Below are 15,422 nucleotides of genomic sequence, written 5' to 3'. Positions count from 1 at the left end.
GGAGATCTTGTTGCTTTAGACTACTTGGCAGGTACTTAGGCTGTACCATTGCAATAATTCTCTATCTGGACTCTTTTCATACAATTATTTCTGCTTCCGAGCCAGCCTATACATTGTACATTCTGGCCCGGGTAGTATCAGGGTAGTATTCCTGATGCACAAGTCTGTTTTACTCTCCTGCTAAATTTTCAGAATGAAGTCAAACTCTCTGTCTTGCTATCCAAGGCTGTCTGGTAGTTAATACTAAACAACTTTTCTAGTAGTTTGCAGAATCAAACAAGGGCTACTGGTTATGTAAGAAATATAACCAATGCTTTCATGCCTTCATGCCCTTGCTCAGGGTCTTTCCCATTGCCTAGGATGCTGATCTGTTAGTTTTTCCTTTTAAACCAAACTCAAATATTCTGTTCCATAAATTCTGTTCCCTCCTTCCCTCCTTCTATATTTACAGAAGAAGGAGGGAAGAGAATCTTCTGTATTACTCTGCAGTTGTATAACATTTAATATGTTTTTTGCCCTTGAGTACAGGAACCATCTTGTTCACTGGGTCTCTCGCTTTGCTGAGAGAACAGTTCTTAACTCCTAGTAGATGTTTATTTAATGTTTGTTTCATTTTAACAGTTCACAAGTTTATACAGGGGCACCTTGGGAGCCTAGGAGAGGACTGAGTATCAGTCAACGTGCCAGTACTCATTCCCTTAGTTTTATGTGGTTGAGTTAGATTAAAACAAGACATGAAGGGCAGCCTTGATGAAGAAAACAGTCTCATATGAACAGTTTACATAAGAATACACTGTGTAGAGGGGGATTGGGAACATTGCTTTGGTGATTGATGGAGTTTATTGTCTGTGAGACCTTTTTTAGCACTAACCTTATGCCAATTTTTAAATCGTTCTCCAGAAAGTGAAATATTTAGAGTAATAATTTAGAGTCTTAGATTAAGGTTTCTTAAAAATATGGTGCCCATTACTTAAATGTGAATTTGTCTTTCAGATTATGTGGCTTCTGTGATTTTAAATTTACTTTTTTTTTTTTTGATTAAGAATTATTTGGTGTTTTTTTTCTTGTAATTGGGTATTTCATAATAACTTCTCTTAATTTTAGGAAAGTGAAAAAACTCTTATGATGAACACATTATATAAGCTTCATGATCGATTGGCACAGCTTGCAGGTAATTGTTTTAACTTTTATAGTTGCTAAAAATGTTTTGAAAAATGTATGTAGCATGTTATTAGTAGAAAATATTTTTCCAAGTCCAGTGTTATATTTGTGAAATATTTTTCTTTAGAAGTTTTCATTACCTTTACAGAGTGATTTTTGATTTTTATATATGTATTTAATCAAGGCTTTTTTCCTGCCTGCCATCTGTATTAGAGGTAATATATATATATAATATAGTTATAAAGTTGATCAAATTTCTTTATTGCATCAGTGGTAACAAAAAATCCGGAAAGCTTAAGTGTCAGAGGAATTAGGTAAGCAGTGAATTAACTAAAATCTTGGATTAAATATACAAATGCAGATTTTCTTTTGTTAGTTGTATAGGTATCATTCTGTTTGATAAAGTAAATTTATTCTCCTGTAATTTTCTCTCCGGATTAATTGCATTTTCCTCGTATTCTGCTCTTAGTAATTCTTTGAGAGCTCTAAGGTAGTCAACTTGTCCGAAATGGGAATAATTTATTATAGATGAATTAGTATCAAGTTTAGCACATGTAAACTGCAGTAGCAGCTTATCTATTACCTTTTTTTAGTTCTTTTTTTTTTTTTTAAACATATAATCTGAAAGAAGAGACTTGGATTCTTGTAAGCAGGCATAAGAAAAGAAAAATGCAGTTTTCAAACTTTTCTATGTAGCAGAACTTTTGTGTAAACCAGATTATTGGTAGCAGCCTATAGGTAAATATGGAACTTCTCTGGTTGAATGGAGGTATTTAGGATCCTGACAGTTTCCCATCCTCTGATCTGTCTTTGTTTTGTCCATTGGGTTCTTAATTCTGGTCAATTTTTTAAGCTTTTAATTCTGTATTATATCGCTAAAAGCCTTCTTTGCTTTGATTGTCATTCACACACTTCAAGCTAATGACATTTATTTGGTATGCTGTAGCACCCAGAGATAGGTTAAGTATATGCTAGTTATGCTAGCTAGGGATATTGCTAACACAAGCTTCTACAGCTATCTCTGTAGCATTGTTTTATCAAGTATGGTTCATGGCCAGCTAAATCAGCATAATCTGATGTGCTTTTAAAGATACAGATTCCTTCCCCTTGAGTAAGGGTCAACAAGCTTTTTTTCTGTGAAGGGTCAGATAGTGGATATTTTAGGCTTTGTAGGTTAGTTTGCCTCTGTCACAACCTCTCAGTTATGTTATACCATGAAAGCAGCCATAAATACTACATAAGTGAATGAGCTTGGCTGTATTCCAGTAAAACTTCATTTATAAAAACCAGAGTAGGCCAGATTTGACCCATGGGCTGTAATTTGCAGACCTCTGCTCTAAATCTATGGGATCTAAATCTCTGAGGATGCACTAATAAACTTTCAAGACTTGTTCATCTGATAGGTACTTCTCCCCTTTTTATAGCTACTGACATTAAAATGATTACTTGAACAAAACTGAAATGAGAACATGGCTGCTTTTATTTTAGAAACATTTGGCAAGGATTTTACTTTAATTATTCTACTTTCATGTTAACAAGCTTTTTAACTACTTGAAAGACACAGGGAAGGGAAAACATGACAATTGGAGTTCAATATGAGGATAATTTATTTCTAATAACCACTTATAGTCTAAAGAAAAAGCCCTGAATTCGCTTCTTATCAACAATTAAAAGAAAAGATAAATGTAGTTTTCCAAAGATTCATATGAGCACATCCCTTTGTAGAAACCAGATCATAGGTGGAAACTTGTACCTGATTTCCCTGTTGGTCTGTTATAACAATTTTTGTTTTTTAAGATTTTTTTGAGACAGGATCTTTTCTGTCACTCAGGCTGGAGTGAAGTAGGGTGATCACAGCTCACTGCAGCTTCAAATTCATGGAGTCAAGCTGTCTTCTCGCCTCTGCTTCCCGAATAATTGGGACAACAGACGCACACTACCACACCTGGTTATGTTATAACAGTTTTTAAGGCATGCACACCCCTTGCTAAAGATAGGATTAGTTATACTCTGAAAATGCACATACTTTAATTCATTAATAAATTCAAACTTATTTGAACCCTTAAATGATTAGCTTTAAGAATAGATGTGTAAGTTAAGTTAGCACAATGAATATGCTGAATTTTTTCCCTTTTAGGAATAATACATATTTCTGGAGGGCGTCTTGTGTGCCAAGATCTGTGGATAGGCATCAGTGTGACATAGTTCCTATACCAGCTTACAGTTTAGTTGGGAATATAAGAGGAAGATATGTTCTTGTTTGGACTGAAATGCATTTAAAAGTTGTGGTTAATGTAAGGGTAGTTGTTTGTTTATATTCTTACTGGAATTTCTTCTAGAAAGTATAAATAATATTGTTCATGTTCTTTCTTTACTGATTATAATAATATAACCTGTAATTGTATAATATGTAAAATATTTGAATTAATTATGTTTGTTTTCTTCTGTTTAAGAGAGTACTGATTCAAAATTAATAATATGCTAATCTTTCCAGGAGATCATGAATGTGGCAGTTCTAGTCAAAGAATGCTTTCTGTTCAAGAGGCAGCTGCATATTTAAAAGTAAGCAGTGAAATTAGAATTTTAATAGCTATATTTTAAAAAATTATATAAATCATTGCTACTTGTAAGAATCATATATTTGATTATTTTAATTGTACTGTTAAAAGCTTGGGCCTGCTGTTTGGTATAATATGAGCAGTTATGAGAAAGTGAAATTGTTCAACTTTTTTTTTTTTTTTTTTGTGAGACAGAGTTTCGCTCTTGTTCCCCAGGCTGGAGTGCAATGGCTGATCTCGACTCACTGCAACGTTCGCAACCGGGGTTCAAGCGATTCTCCTGCCTCAGCCTCGCGAGTAGCTGGAATTACAGGCACCCACCACCTCGCCCAGCTAATGTTTTTTGTATTTTTAGTAGAGATGGAGTTTCACTATGTTGGCCAGGCTGGTCTCAAACTCCTGGCCTCAAGTGATCCGCATGCCTTGGCCTCCCAAAGTGCTGGGATTATAGGTGTGAGCCACCTGTTCAATTTTTTTTAGTTTGTTTTAGAACATTCTCTATGAGAGAAATGCATATTAATTTGGAAAGGGTACAAAGAAACATTAGTCATAGGGAAATTGAGATAGGTGAGTAGTAGCATGTAAGAGAGCAGGTAAATATCTAACCATTTATTTAAAATCTTCTGTCCCAGATCAGTTTCTTCTCCAAATACTAAGAGAACTTGCTGTTGAATTTTCTAAACTACTGTAAATAATTGCTAGAAAATCTTAATGAAAGGTAGTAAAAGATTAAAGATGGATAAATGTCATTCTGATTTCTCAGAAGTGGAAAGTGGCATTTGAAAACCATACAGGAAAGCTTGTTGTCGGTCCAGTTCCATAAAGATAATTTCATAAAGATCTGAGTTCTTGCAAATGGAAACGTTGATCCCTGGAAGGTGGCTGGCATTTGAACGTGGACAAGTCATGCCATACAAATTTCGTGCCTCCCATCCCCTTGTTAAAATTGTGGTAAAAAATATATAACATGAAATCTGTTAACATATTTTTAAGTATACCGTACAACTATATGTGCATTCTTATACAGCAAATCTCTAGAACTTCTTCATCTTGTATGACTGAAACTCTATAGCCATTGCACAGCAGGTCCCCATTTTCCTCTGCTCCATATCCCTGGCAACCACCATTTTACTTTCTTCCTCCATCAGTGTGATTAACAGATACCTCATATAAGTTGAATCCTGCAATTTTTGTCCTGTGACTGGCTTATTTCACCTAGCATAATATCTTCAAGTTTCATCCATATTGTAACATGACAGTACTTCCTTCATTTTTTAAGGCTGAGTAGAATTTCATTGTATGTATACTCATAGTTTCTTTATCCAGTCATGTTGATGGGCTTTTAGGTTGTTTCCACCTCTTGGCTATTGTGAATAATTCATCAATGAACATGGCAATGCAAGTACTTCTTTGAGACTCTACTTTTAATTCTGTTAGACGAATACCTAGAAGTGGGATTGATAGATAACATGGTAGTTCAACTTTTTATTTTTTGAGGAACCTCCATACTGTTTTCATATTGACTGTACCATTTTACATTCTTTCCAATAGTATAGTAGGATTCCAGTTTCTGCATATCCTTAACACTTATTTGCCTTATAGCTCACTGTGTTTTTATTTGTGTTTTCCTGATGATTACTGATGTTGAGCGTCTTTTCATATACCATTTATATACATATACATCTGTGTGTATATATAGCATGTATACAGCATATATATAATACCCTATCTGTTGGCCATTTGTATATCTTCTTTGGAGAAGTGCTATTCAAGTTCTTTGCTGATTTTTAAGTTGGGTTATTTATTTTGTTATTGAATTGTGGGGGTTTCTTATGCATTTTGCATATTAACCCCTTGTCAGATATATGGTTTGCAAATATTTTCTCCCATTCTGTAGGTTACTTTTTCACTGTATTCACTGTTTTTTTTACTGCACATATGCTTTTTAGTTTGATGTAGTCCCACTTTTCTGTTTTTGCTTTTGTTGCCTATGCTTTTGGTGTCATGTCCAAGAAATTATTGCCCATATCAACGTCAAGAAGCTTTTCTTCTATGTTTTCTTCAAGAAGTTTTATAGTTTCAGGTCTTACATTTAAGTCTTTAATCCATTTGGAGTTGATTTTTGTGTATGGTATAAGATAAAGGTCCAGTTTGATTCTGTTGCATGTGGAAATCCAGTTTTCCTAGCACCATTTATTGAAGAGATTGTCATTTCTCCATTGTGTAGTCTGGCACCCTCGTAGAAGATTGTTGGATCATACATCAGTGGCTTTATTTCTGGTTCTCTATTTTGTTCCACTGGTCCATTTATGTCTATTATTATGCTAGTACTATACTGTTTTGATTACTATAGTTTTGTCATATGTTTTAAAGTCAGTGTGAGGCCTTTGTGGTTCCATATGGATATTAGGATTATGTCTTCTATTTCTGCAAAAAATGCTATTGGGATTTTGTATTGCTGTATTGCCTTCAGTGGTATAGTAATTTGAGTAATATTAAGTCTTCCAATTCACGAACATGAGATGTCTTTCTATTTATTTGTGTCTTTTATTTCATTCAGCTTTTTTTTTTTGTAGTTTTCAGTGTATAAGTCTTTCACCTCCCTGGTTAAGTTTATTCCTAAGTATCTAAATCTTTCTAATGCTATTATAAATGGGATTATTTTCTTAACCTCCTTTTCAGATTGTTGTTAGTGTATAGAAATGTAACTGATTTTTGTATATTGATTTTATATCTTCCAACTTAGCTGAATTTGTTTATTCTAACAAGATTTTTTTTAGTAGAGATAGGGGTCTTGCTATGTTGCCCAGGCTGGTCTCAAACTCCTGGGCTCAAGTTATCCTCCTGCCTTGGCCTCCTAAAGCACGGATTACAAGCATGAGCCACCACACCCAGCCAAATAACAAGATTTTTTTGGTGAAATCTTTAGGGCTTTCTATGTATAAGATTATGTCACTTACTAAGAGAGATAAATTTACTTCTTTCTGATTTGGATGTTTTTTATTTCTTTTTCTTATCTAATTGCTTTGGCTAGGATGTCTAGTGCTATGAGAGATAGAGATGGGAAAAATAGCCACCCTGGCCTTCTTCCTGATCTTAGAGGAAAATCTTTTTTTTTTTTTTTCTTTTTCCTTGAGACAGAGTCTCACTCTGTTGCCCAGGCTGGAGTGCAGTGGTGTGATCTCTGCTCAATACAACCTCCACCTCCTGGGCTCAAGCGATTCACATGTCTCAGCTTCCTGCGTAGATGGGATTACAGGTGTGTGCCACCACACCTGGCTAATTTTTTTGTATTGTTAGTAGAGATGGGGTTTCACCATGTTGGCCAGGCTGGTCTCGAACTCCTGACCTCACGTGATCCACCCACCTCGGCTTCCCAAAGTGCTGGGATTATAAGCATGAGTCACCATGCCTGGCCAGGAAAATCTTTCAGTTTGTCACCATTGAGTATGATATTAGCTAAGGGTTTCCATGTATGGCCTTTAATATGTTGAGATAATTTCCTTCTATTCCTCTTTATTGAATGGTTTTATCATGAAAGGATATTTAATTTTGTCAAATGCTTTTTCTGCATCTATTGAGATGATCATGTGATTTTAATCCTTTGTTCTATTAATGTGGCATACTCAGTTTTGATTTTTGTATGTTGAACCATCTTTGTGTCTGAGGTATATGATCCTGGTATGTGATCCTTTTCATGTGCTTTTGAATTCAGTTTGCTAGTGTTTTTTTGAGGATTTTTGTATCTCAGGGATTTTAGTCTGTAATTTTCTTATAGTATCATTGTCTGGCTTTGGTGTCAGAGTAATGCTGGCCTCATAAAATGAATTTGGAATTGTTTCATCCTTTTCAATTTTTCAGAAGAATTTGAATAGGATTGGCATTAATTCTTCTTTAATAAAATAGATAATAAACTCAGAAATGAATTCTGAATTTTTTCTTAGTCTAGTTAAGGGTTTGTCAATTTTGATCTTTTCAAAAAATCAACTCTCAGTTTTATTGATTCATTAAATTCTCTATTTAATTTATTTTTGCTCCAATCTTTATTATTTCCTCCCTTCTGCTAATCTTAGGCTTAGTATGTTCTTTTTTTAGTTCTTTGAGATGTAAAGTTAGATTTCTCATTTGAGATTTTTTTTTTCTTAACATAGGCTTACCACTGTAAACCTCTCTCTTGTATTGCTTTTACTGCTTCTCATAAATTTTGTTAGGTTGTGTTTTTTATTTTTTTATTTTAATACATTTATAATTTTTCTTTTGATTTCTGCTTTGATCCAATGCTTGTTCTAGGAGAATGTTGTTTAATTTACACATATTTGTGAATTTCTCAGTTTTTCTCTGCTTTTGATTTTTAGTTTCATTTCATTGTGGTGTGAAAAGTTACTTGGTATGATTTCAGTCGTCTTTAATGTGTTAAGATTTTTGTGGCCTAACATATGATCTGATTTGGAGAATGTTCCATGTGCACGTCATAAGAATGTGTATTCTACTCCTGTTGGGTGGAATTTTCTGTATATTTCTGTTAGATCCATTTGATCTATAATTGTTGTTCAAGTCCTCTGCTCCCTTATCGATCTTCTAATGTGGGATACATACATATTTAGAATTGTTAAATCTTCCAGATGAATTGATCCCTTTGTCATTTATATAATAAATATCCTTCCTTGTCTCATGTGATGATTTTTTTTTTTTTTTTTTTTTTTGAGACAGAGTCTAGGCCTGTCACCCATGCTTGAGTGCAGTGGTGAGATCATAGCTTACTGCAATCTCAAACTCCTGGGCTCAAGTGATCCTCCTGCCTCAGTCTCCCAAGTAGCTGGGGCTACAGACACATGCCACCACACCCGGCTAATTTTTAAACTTTTTGTAGAGACAGGATCTCACTACGTTGCCTTTAAGTCAAAAATTTGTCTGAGTATGGCTACCCCTACTCTTTTTTCATTATTATCTGCATGAAATATCTTTTTCCATCTTTTGGCTGTCAGCCTGTGTGTGTCCTTAAATCTAAGGTGTACACATGATAAAATTGGAGCTTTTTTTTAAAATTATTCATTCAGCCACTCAGTGTGCTTTGATTTGGGAGTTTAGTCCATTTACATTTAAAGTAATTACTAATAGGGTAGGACTTATATTGCCTTTTTTGTTGAATATTTTCTCTCCGTGTTGTAGCTTTTTTGTCTCCTTTTCCATATCTTACTCTTTTTTGTGTCTTTTTTTTTTTTGTAGTGACAAGCTGTGATTTCGTTCTCATTTTCTTTTATGTGTCTTTTTTAGGCATTTGTGGTTACTATTAGGGCTTATATAAATTATCTTATATTCACAGTAATATTTTAACCTGATAACACCTTAACTTTAGTCACATGGAAAGTGTCTACTTTTTTATATCTCTCTTCATCCTTTATATTATTGATGTCACAGATTACATCTTTTCATATTGTGTATCATCAACATATTTTTATAAAGTTTTTTATACTTTTGTCTTTTAAATTGTATATCACAATTAAGTGATTTACACACCACCATTACAGTGTTACACTATTCTGATTTTGTCTATATATTTACCTTTATCAGCAAGCTTTATATTTTATATGCTTTTGCATTGCTAGGTAGCATCCTTTCATTTAACTTGGACTCACTTTAGCATTTCTTGTGAGGCAGTTCTAGTGATGATTAACTCCCTTGGCTTTTATTCTGAAAAAATCTTTATTCATTTTTGAAGGATGGTTTTTCTGGATATGTAGTAGTCCCCTTTATCCATGGTTTTGCTTTCCACAGTTTCAGTAACACCTAGTCAACTATGGTCTGAAAATATTAAATGGAAAATTCCAGAAATAAAAAATTGTATACCATTTTTAATAGTATGATGTACTGCTCCCCCCTCCCCCCTACCACACACACACACAGTAGTCTTGGTTGGCAGTTGTTTTCTTTCAGTACTTTGAATATGTTATTTCACTCTCTCCTGCTTTGTAAAGTATTTTGGGGACTCCCTTGTATGTGATGAGTAGCTTGCGTCTTGGCTGCTTTCTTCTCCTTGGTTTTCAACAATTTGAACATAACATGTCTGAATATGGACTTATTTTGGTCTATCCTCATTAGGATTCATTGGCTTCCTTGAGTCTGAATACCCATTTTCTTCCCCAGGTTTGGGGAGTTTTGGGCCCCAAATAACATGGTGTTTTTGTTTTTGTTTTGTTTTGTTTTGCCTGTTTCTTTCTTCTCTTTCTGAAACTTCCATATTACTTATATTGGTTGGCTTAATGGTGTCCCATTAAGGTCCTTAGACTTTCTTTACTTGTCTTTATCCTTTCTTCATTTTGCTTGTCTGACAGAATAATTCCAAATGACCTTCTTTTGAGTTTGCTGATTCTTTCTTCTGTTTGATCCAGTCTGCTTTTGAACCCCTCTAATGAATTCTTAAATTCAGTTATTCTTTAGCTCCAAAATTTCTGGGTTTTAAAAATATTTTCTGTCTCTTTGTTGATATTCTTACTTGATTCATGCATTGTTTTCCTGATCTTGTTGAGTATCTTTATGATGGCTTTTTCTGAATTCTTTCTCATGTAATTCTTAGACTTCTACTTCTTTAGGATATGTTTTGGAAGTGTATTTTGTTTCTTTGATTGACCATGTTTTCATGGTTCTTCATGTCCCTTGTTACTTTGTGTTGGGATTCGTGCATTTAACAACAACAGAAATAAAAAAAAACAGCCACCTTTGTAGACTTTGTGTGGGGAAAGTCTTTTACCGATATGTCTGTGTAGACATTCTGGATTTCTTAGATATCTTTTCTGTGGTTGTGGTTGTGACCTCTCTGGATTTTTGCCTGTGAATTTCCAATTAGAGAAGTTTTGCTGGTTTATTTTCTCATAGTTTATAATCTTTTGATCCCTGGTATCTTTAGGTTATCCCTGGTGTCTGTACATTATCTGGAGCTGCCATAAGCTATCCAACTCTTTTGTTTGTTTGTTTTGAGACAGAGTCTTGCTCTGTTGCCCAGGCTGGAGTGCAGTGGCACGATCTCAGCTCACTGCAAACTCTGCCTCCCTAGTTCAAGCGATTCTCCTGCCTCAGCCTCCCAAGTAGCTGGAACTACAGGTGCCCGCCACCATGCCCAGCTAATTTTTTGTATTTTTAGTAGAGACGGGGTTTCACCATGTTAGCCAGGATGGTCTCGATCTCCTGACCTTGTGATCCACCTATCTTGGCCTCCCAAAGTGCAGCGATTACAGGCATGAGCCACCACTCCTGGCCCAGCTCTTTTTTCTTCTTAGTGGCCCCCGGGCATCTGGAGTATACTGAGTCCTATCCGCATTTTGAATCAGGTGAGGCAGAAGCCAGCGAGGCAACACTCCTTGCCCCTGTGAAGTCAGAACTTTGGATGTATGTCTAACTTTTTTCCTCCCCAGGGAGAAGCCAAGAGTTGGGGTTTTTCTCAACTTTCTTTATGCCGAGCTGGGGGTAGGGACAATGGTGAGTGAGTGCTGTTGCCTTTGTTCTTAGTAGTCCTTAATTTGGTGTCTTTCAACTATTAGATTCAGACATGACAGAAACCAGTTGCCCCGAAAAGTCAGATCATTAGATGTATGTTCTAGTCTTCTGTTTTCCTTCTGAGGAGGAAGCCACGAGTTGGGAGTTTCCTCTCTATTGCACTGCCCTGTGGGGTGATGAGAGTGTCTGGGAAGTGAGTGACATGAATTTTCCTAACAGCTTTGATACAGGTGGTTTTGTGCTTGCCTAGGTGCAGGAACCTTTTAACTAATTTCTGGATTTTTCACAAATGGAATTGGTCCATGTATTTTTGTTGAATCGGTGTCTCATTGAGGGAAGGAGGGTCTGGGGCTTCCTATTCTGCTGATGTCACTCCTCCACTTTTTAAAAATTAAGAATGTAGTATATGTTTTAAGGCTTTCAGCAAAGTTTTGGTAATAGTCTCCTGTGATATGCTTGTCAACAAAGAGAAATATTGACTGAGTTTTTAACTTAATGCATGACTTATATGTAGGTACCAAAAAGATCCTAAGACAGTATAATAAGGAGATTATATCTGGAGTCAAATTCTGGTACTGCCAGTAGAAGCTATTACATTTTGGTAAAGTCTCTAACTTTTCTGAACATGTTTCTCTGTGAATGTGGGACTGCCGTTAATACCTGTCAAAGTTGTTGGGAGACTTGAGTATATAAAATGCCTAGCTCAGTGCCTGATGATTATAGTAGCTTCCCAATAAATTCAATTTCTGTGTTTTCTAATTAAATCAGTGCCACTCTAGCGAGTAATCTCTAATAACATGCCACAGAAATTTTGCTTAAGGTTGTTTATTGTCTTTATTTTCAATTTTGACCTAGATGAGAACATTAATGACAGTAAAATTTATGGATAGTGTAATAGCTAATAGACTGGACAGTTAAAGGATCAGAATTCAAAAAGATCTTGACTAAGGAGGAGTTATGATTATAGGGCTCAGTGTTATGGGATGGACGAATGTCAGGGTGCAGGCAAAAAAAGGGATTGGATTGAGGCTAAAGGAGACATAGAATAAAATATTCCATGAAGAAAGGCATAGTGAGAATCCAAAGCAAGCAAACTATTCCTTATAAAATAATTGAATGGGTTTTCACTTCTAGTAGTAGGACTATCTTATCCCATTCAATGTTTCTTTCCTGTTTCCTTTTTGTTAGGTAGTTAAACCTCTGAGATTTGATCTCTGAGAGGTAATACCGTAGATCTGTGTTATGATTGCTCATAAATTCCTGGAGCAAGTTTCATTGCTTTTCAGAAGAATGCTGAGACTCTTAAAGCATATTAAATAGGATTAATTCTTCCTTGGTATCTGGGGATTACTTCCGGGACCCCCATGGACACAGAAATTTGTAGATGCTGAAGTTCTTTATATAAAATACTGTAGTATTTACATATAACCTATGCATATCCTGCTATATACCTTAAATCTTCTCTAGATGACTGATAATACAATGTAAATTGTATGTAAATAGTTATTATTATACTGTATCATTTAGTGCAAAGTTGTCCAACTTGCAGCCCAGGATGGCTTTGAATGCGGCCCAACACAAATTTGTAAACTTTCTTAAAACATGAGAATTTTTGTGATTTTTTTTTTTTTTTTTTTTGGCTCATCAGCTGTTGTTAAGGTATTTTTTGTGTGGCCCAAGACAGTTCTTCCAATGGGGCCAAGGGAAGCCAAAAGATTGGACACTCCTGGTTTAGGGTATAATAAGGAAAAAAAAAAGACTACAAATTTAATGCAGACATAATCATCTGTTTTTTTCCCAGATATTTTTGATTCATGATAGACTATATTGACTCTATTCAGTATTTCAGTCCATGGAGGTGGAACCCATGGATAAAAGGACTGACTGTACTGTGTTTGAAGGACTGAAGAAATGGGATAGGGACTGGGGACAAGATAGGACCTGACCAGTAATTAAGGTGGAGCTGAGGAAGAGGCAGGGGTTGGTGTGGAATTATTAACCTCTCTTTCACTTCTTCCAACCATTTTCTTGTAGCTGTGGGTCAGCAATGGTACACGTTAAAAAGAAGGGACACAGATGCGGGGTTGGGGTAAGTCAAAGTCTAAGCCAGGCAGCAATAGAGTATAAGATTAATTCTACTGAAGACTAGCAGCAAAAAAGTTACTAGAAGCACTCTTGCATGAGTTAAATTGGAAACTGCTTATATCTACTTAAAAAAAAGATATTAATGAACTGTAGCTTTTTGTGTTTTATTATTATTATTATTATTATTTTTTTTTTTTTTTTGAGGTGGAGTCTCACTCTGTTGCCCAGGCTGGAGTGCAGTGGCGAGATCTCGGCTCACTGCAAGCTCTCCTTCCCAGGTTCATGCCATTCTCCTGCCTCAGCCTCCCGAATAGCTGGGACTGCAGGCACCCGCCACCACGCCCGGCTAATTTTTTTGTATGTTTAGTAGAGACAGGGTTTCACCATGTTAGCCAGGATGGTCTTGATCTCCTGACCTCGTCATCCGCCCGCCTCAGCCTCCCAGGGTGCTGGGATTACAGGCGTGAGCCACCGTGCCTGGCCACTTTTATTATTTTTAATTGACATAATTGTACATATTTATGGGGTATAGTGTGATATTTTGATACATGTATACAATGTGTAATGATCCAGTCAGGATAAATGAGCCGTCACCTCAAACATTTATCATTTCTTTGTGTTGGGAACATTCAAAATTTGCTCTTTTAGCTATTTGAAAATATATAATAAATTGTTGTTAATTATAGTTGCCTTGCAGTGTTATAGAACACTAGAATTTATTCCTCCTACCTAGTTATAATTTCATTTAACCAACCTCTGGCTGCAGACCCTCCCCCTGCCACTTTGCCACTTTCTAGCCTCTAGTAACCACTATTCTCTTCTACCTCCATGAGATCAACTTTTTAGTTTCCCCAAAGGTAAAATAAGCCAAGTTCTTAGTAGTCCTTAACTTGGACTTCTAACTCATTTGTCTTCCACAAGTGAGAATATATGGTATTTGTCTTTCTGTGGTTGGCTTATTTCACTTAACATAATGTTTTTAAAGTGCATCAGTGTTGATGTGAATCACATAATTTTAATCTTTATTATGGCTGAATAGTATTCCATTGTATATATACCACATTTTCTTTATTCATCTGTTAATGAGCACTTAGGTTGATTCCATATTATTGTTAATAATGCGGCAATAAATGAGAGTACAGATACCTCTTTCACTTACTGATTTTCTTTCCTTTGGATATATACCCAGTAGTGAGATTGCTGGATCATATGGTAGTTCTATTTTTAATTTTTTGAGGATCCACCATACTATGTTCTGCAATGCCTGTACTGATTTACATTCCCACCAACAGTGGATAAGAGTTCCCCTTTCTCTGCATCCTCGCCAGCATTTGTTATTTTTTGTCCTTTTGATACTAGCAATTCTAACTGGGGTGAGTGAATATCTCATTGTGGTTTTGATTTGCATTTCCCTGATGATTCATATGTTGGGCATTTTTCCATATGCCTGTTGGTTGTTTGTATGTCTTCTTTTAAGAGATGTCTGCTAAGCTCATTTGCCCATTGAGTTCCTTGTGTGTTCTGGATATCAATCCCTTGTCAGATGAATAGTTTGCAAATGTCCCCCATTCTACTAGTCATCTCTTCACTCTGTTGCTGCCTTTGCTGTGCAGAATCTTTTATTTTGCTATAACACCATTTATTTTTGCATTTGTGTCTTCTCCATAAAAACCTTTGTCCAGACTAATGTCCTGAAGCATTCCTCCTGTATTATCTTTTAGTACTTTAATAATTTTAGGTCTTACATTTAATTATTTAATCCATTTTGAGTTGATTTTTGTGTATGGTGAGAAATAAGGGGGCTGGTTTCATTCTGCCTGTTTTCACAGCACCATTTAGTGAAGAGACTGCCCTCTCCCCAGTGAATGGTCTTTGCACCTATGTCGAAAATCAGTTGGCTATAAATATGTGGATTTATTTCTGGGGTCTTTATTCTGTTCCAGTGGGCTGTGTGTTTGCTTTTATGCCAGTACCATGCTGTTTTGGTTACTATAGCTTTGTAGTGTATTTTGAGGTTTTATAGTGTGATGCATCCAGCTTTGTCCTTTTTGCTCAGGATTGCTTTGACTGTTCATAGTTCCATATGAACTTTAGAATTGTTTTCTTCTACTTATGTGAAGAACGTCA

General features: G+C 35.6%; 1 protein-coding gene across 1 annotated transcript in view; it reads left to right on the top strand.

Moving 5' to 3' along the window:
* The window catches only part of LEMD3 (LEM domain containing 3), a 79,250-nt gene that overhangs the window by 45,814 nt on the left and 18,014 nt on the right, over nucleotides 1–15,422 (top strand). The window contains exons 3-4 of the mRNA XM_003824796.5: nucleotides 1,105–1,171; nucleotides 3,656–3,723. Coding sequence (XP_003824844.2) covers nucleotides 1,105–1,171; nucleotides 3,656–3,723 — 135 coding nt within the window. The remainder of the gene's footprint in view (nucleotides 1–1,104; nucleotides 1,172–3,655; nucleotides 3,724–15,422) is intronic.

This window comes from Pan paniscus, chromosome 10, assembly GCF_029289425.2.
Source record: "Pan paniscus chromosome 10, NHGRI_mPanPan1-v2.0_pri, whole genome shotgun sequence".
Lineage (NCBI taxonomy): Eukaryota > Metazoa > Chordata > Mammalia > Primates > Hominidae > Pan > Pan paniscus.
Note: the sequence above shows the minus strand (reverse complement) of the source record. Positions and strands in the feature narration are given on the sequence as shown.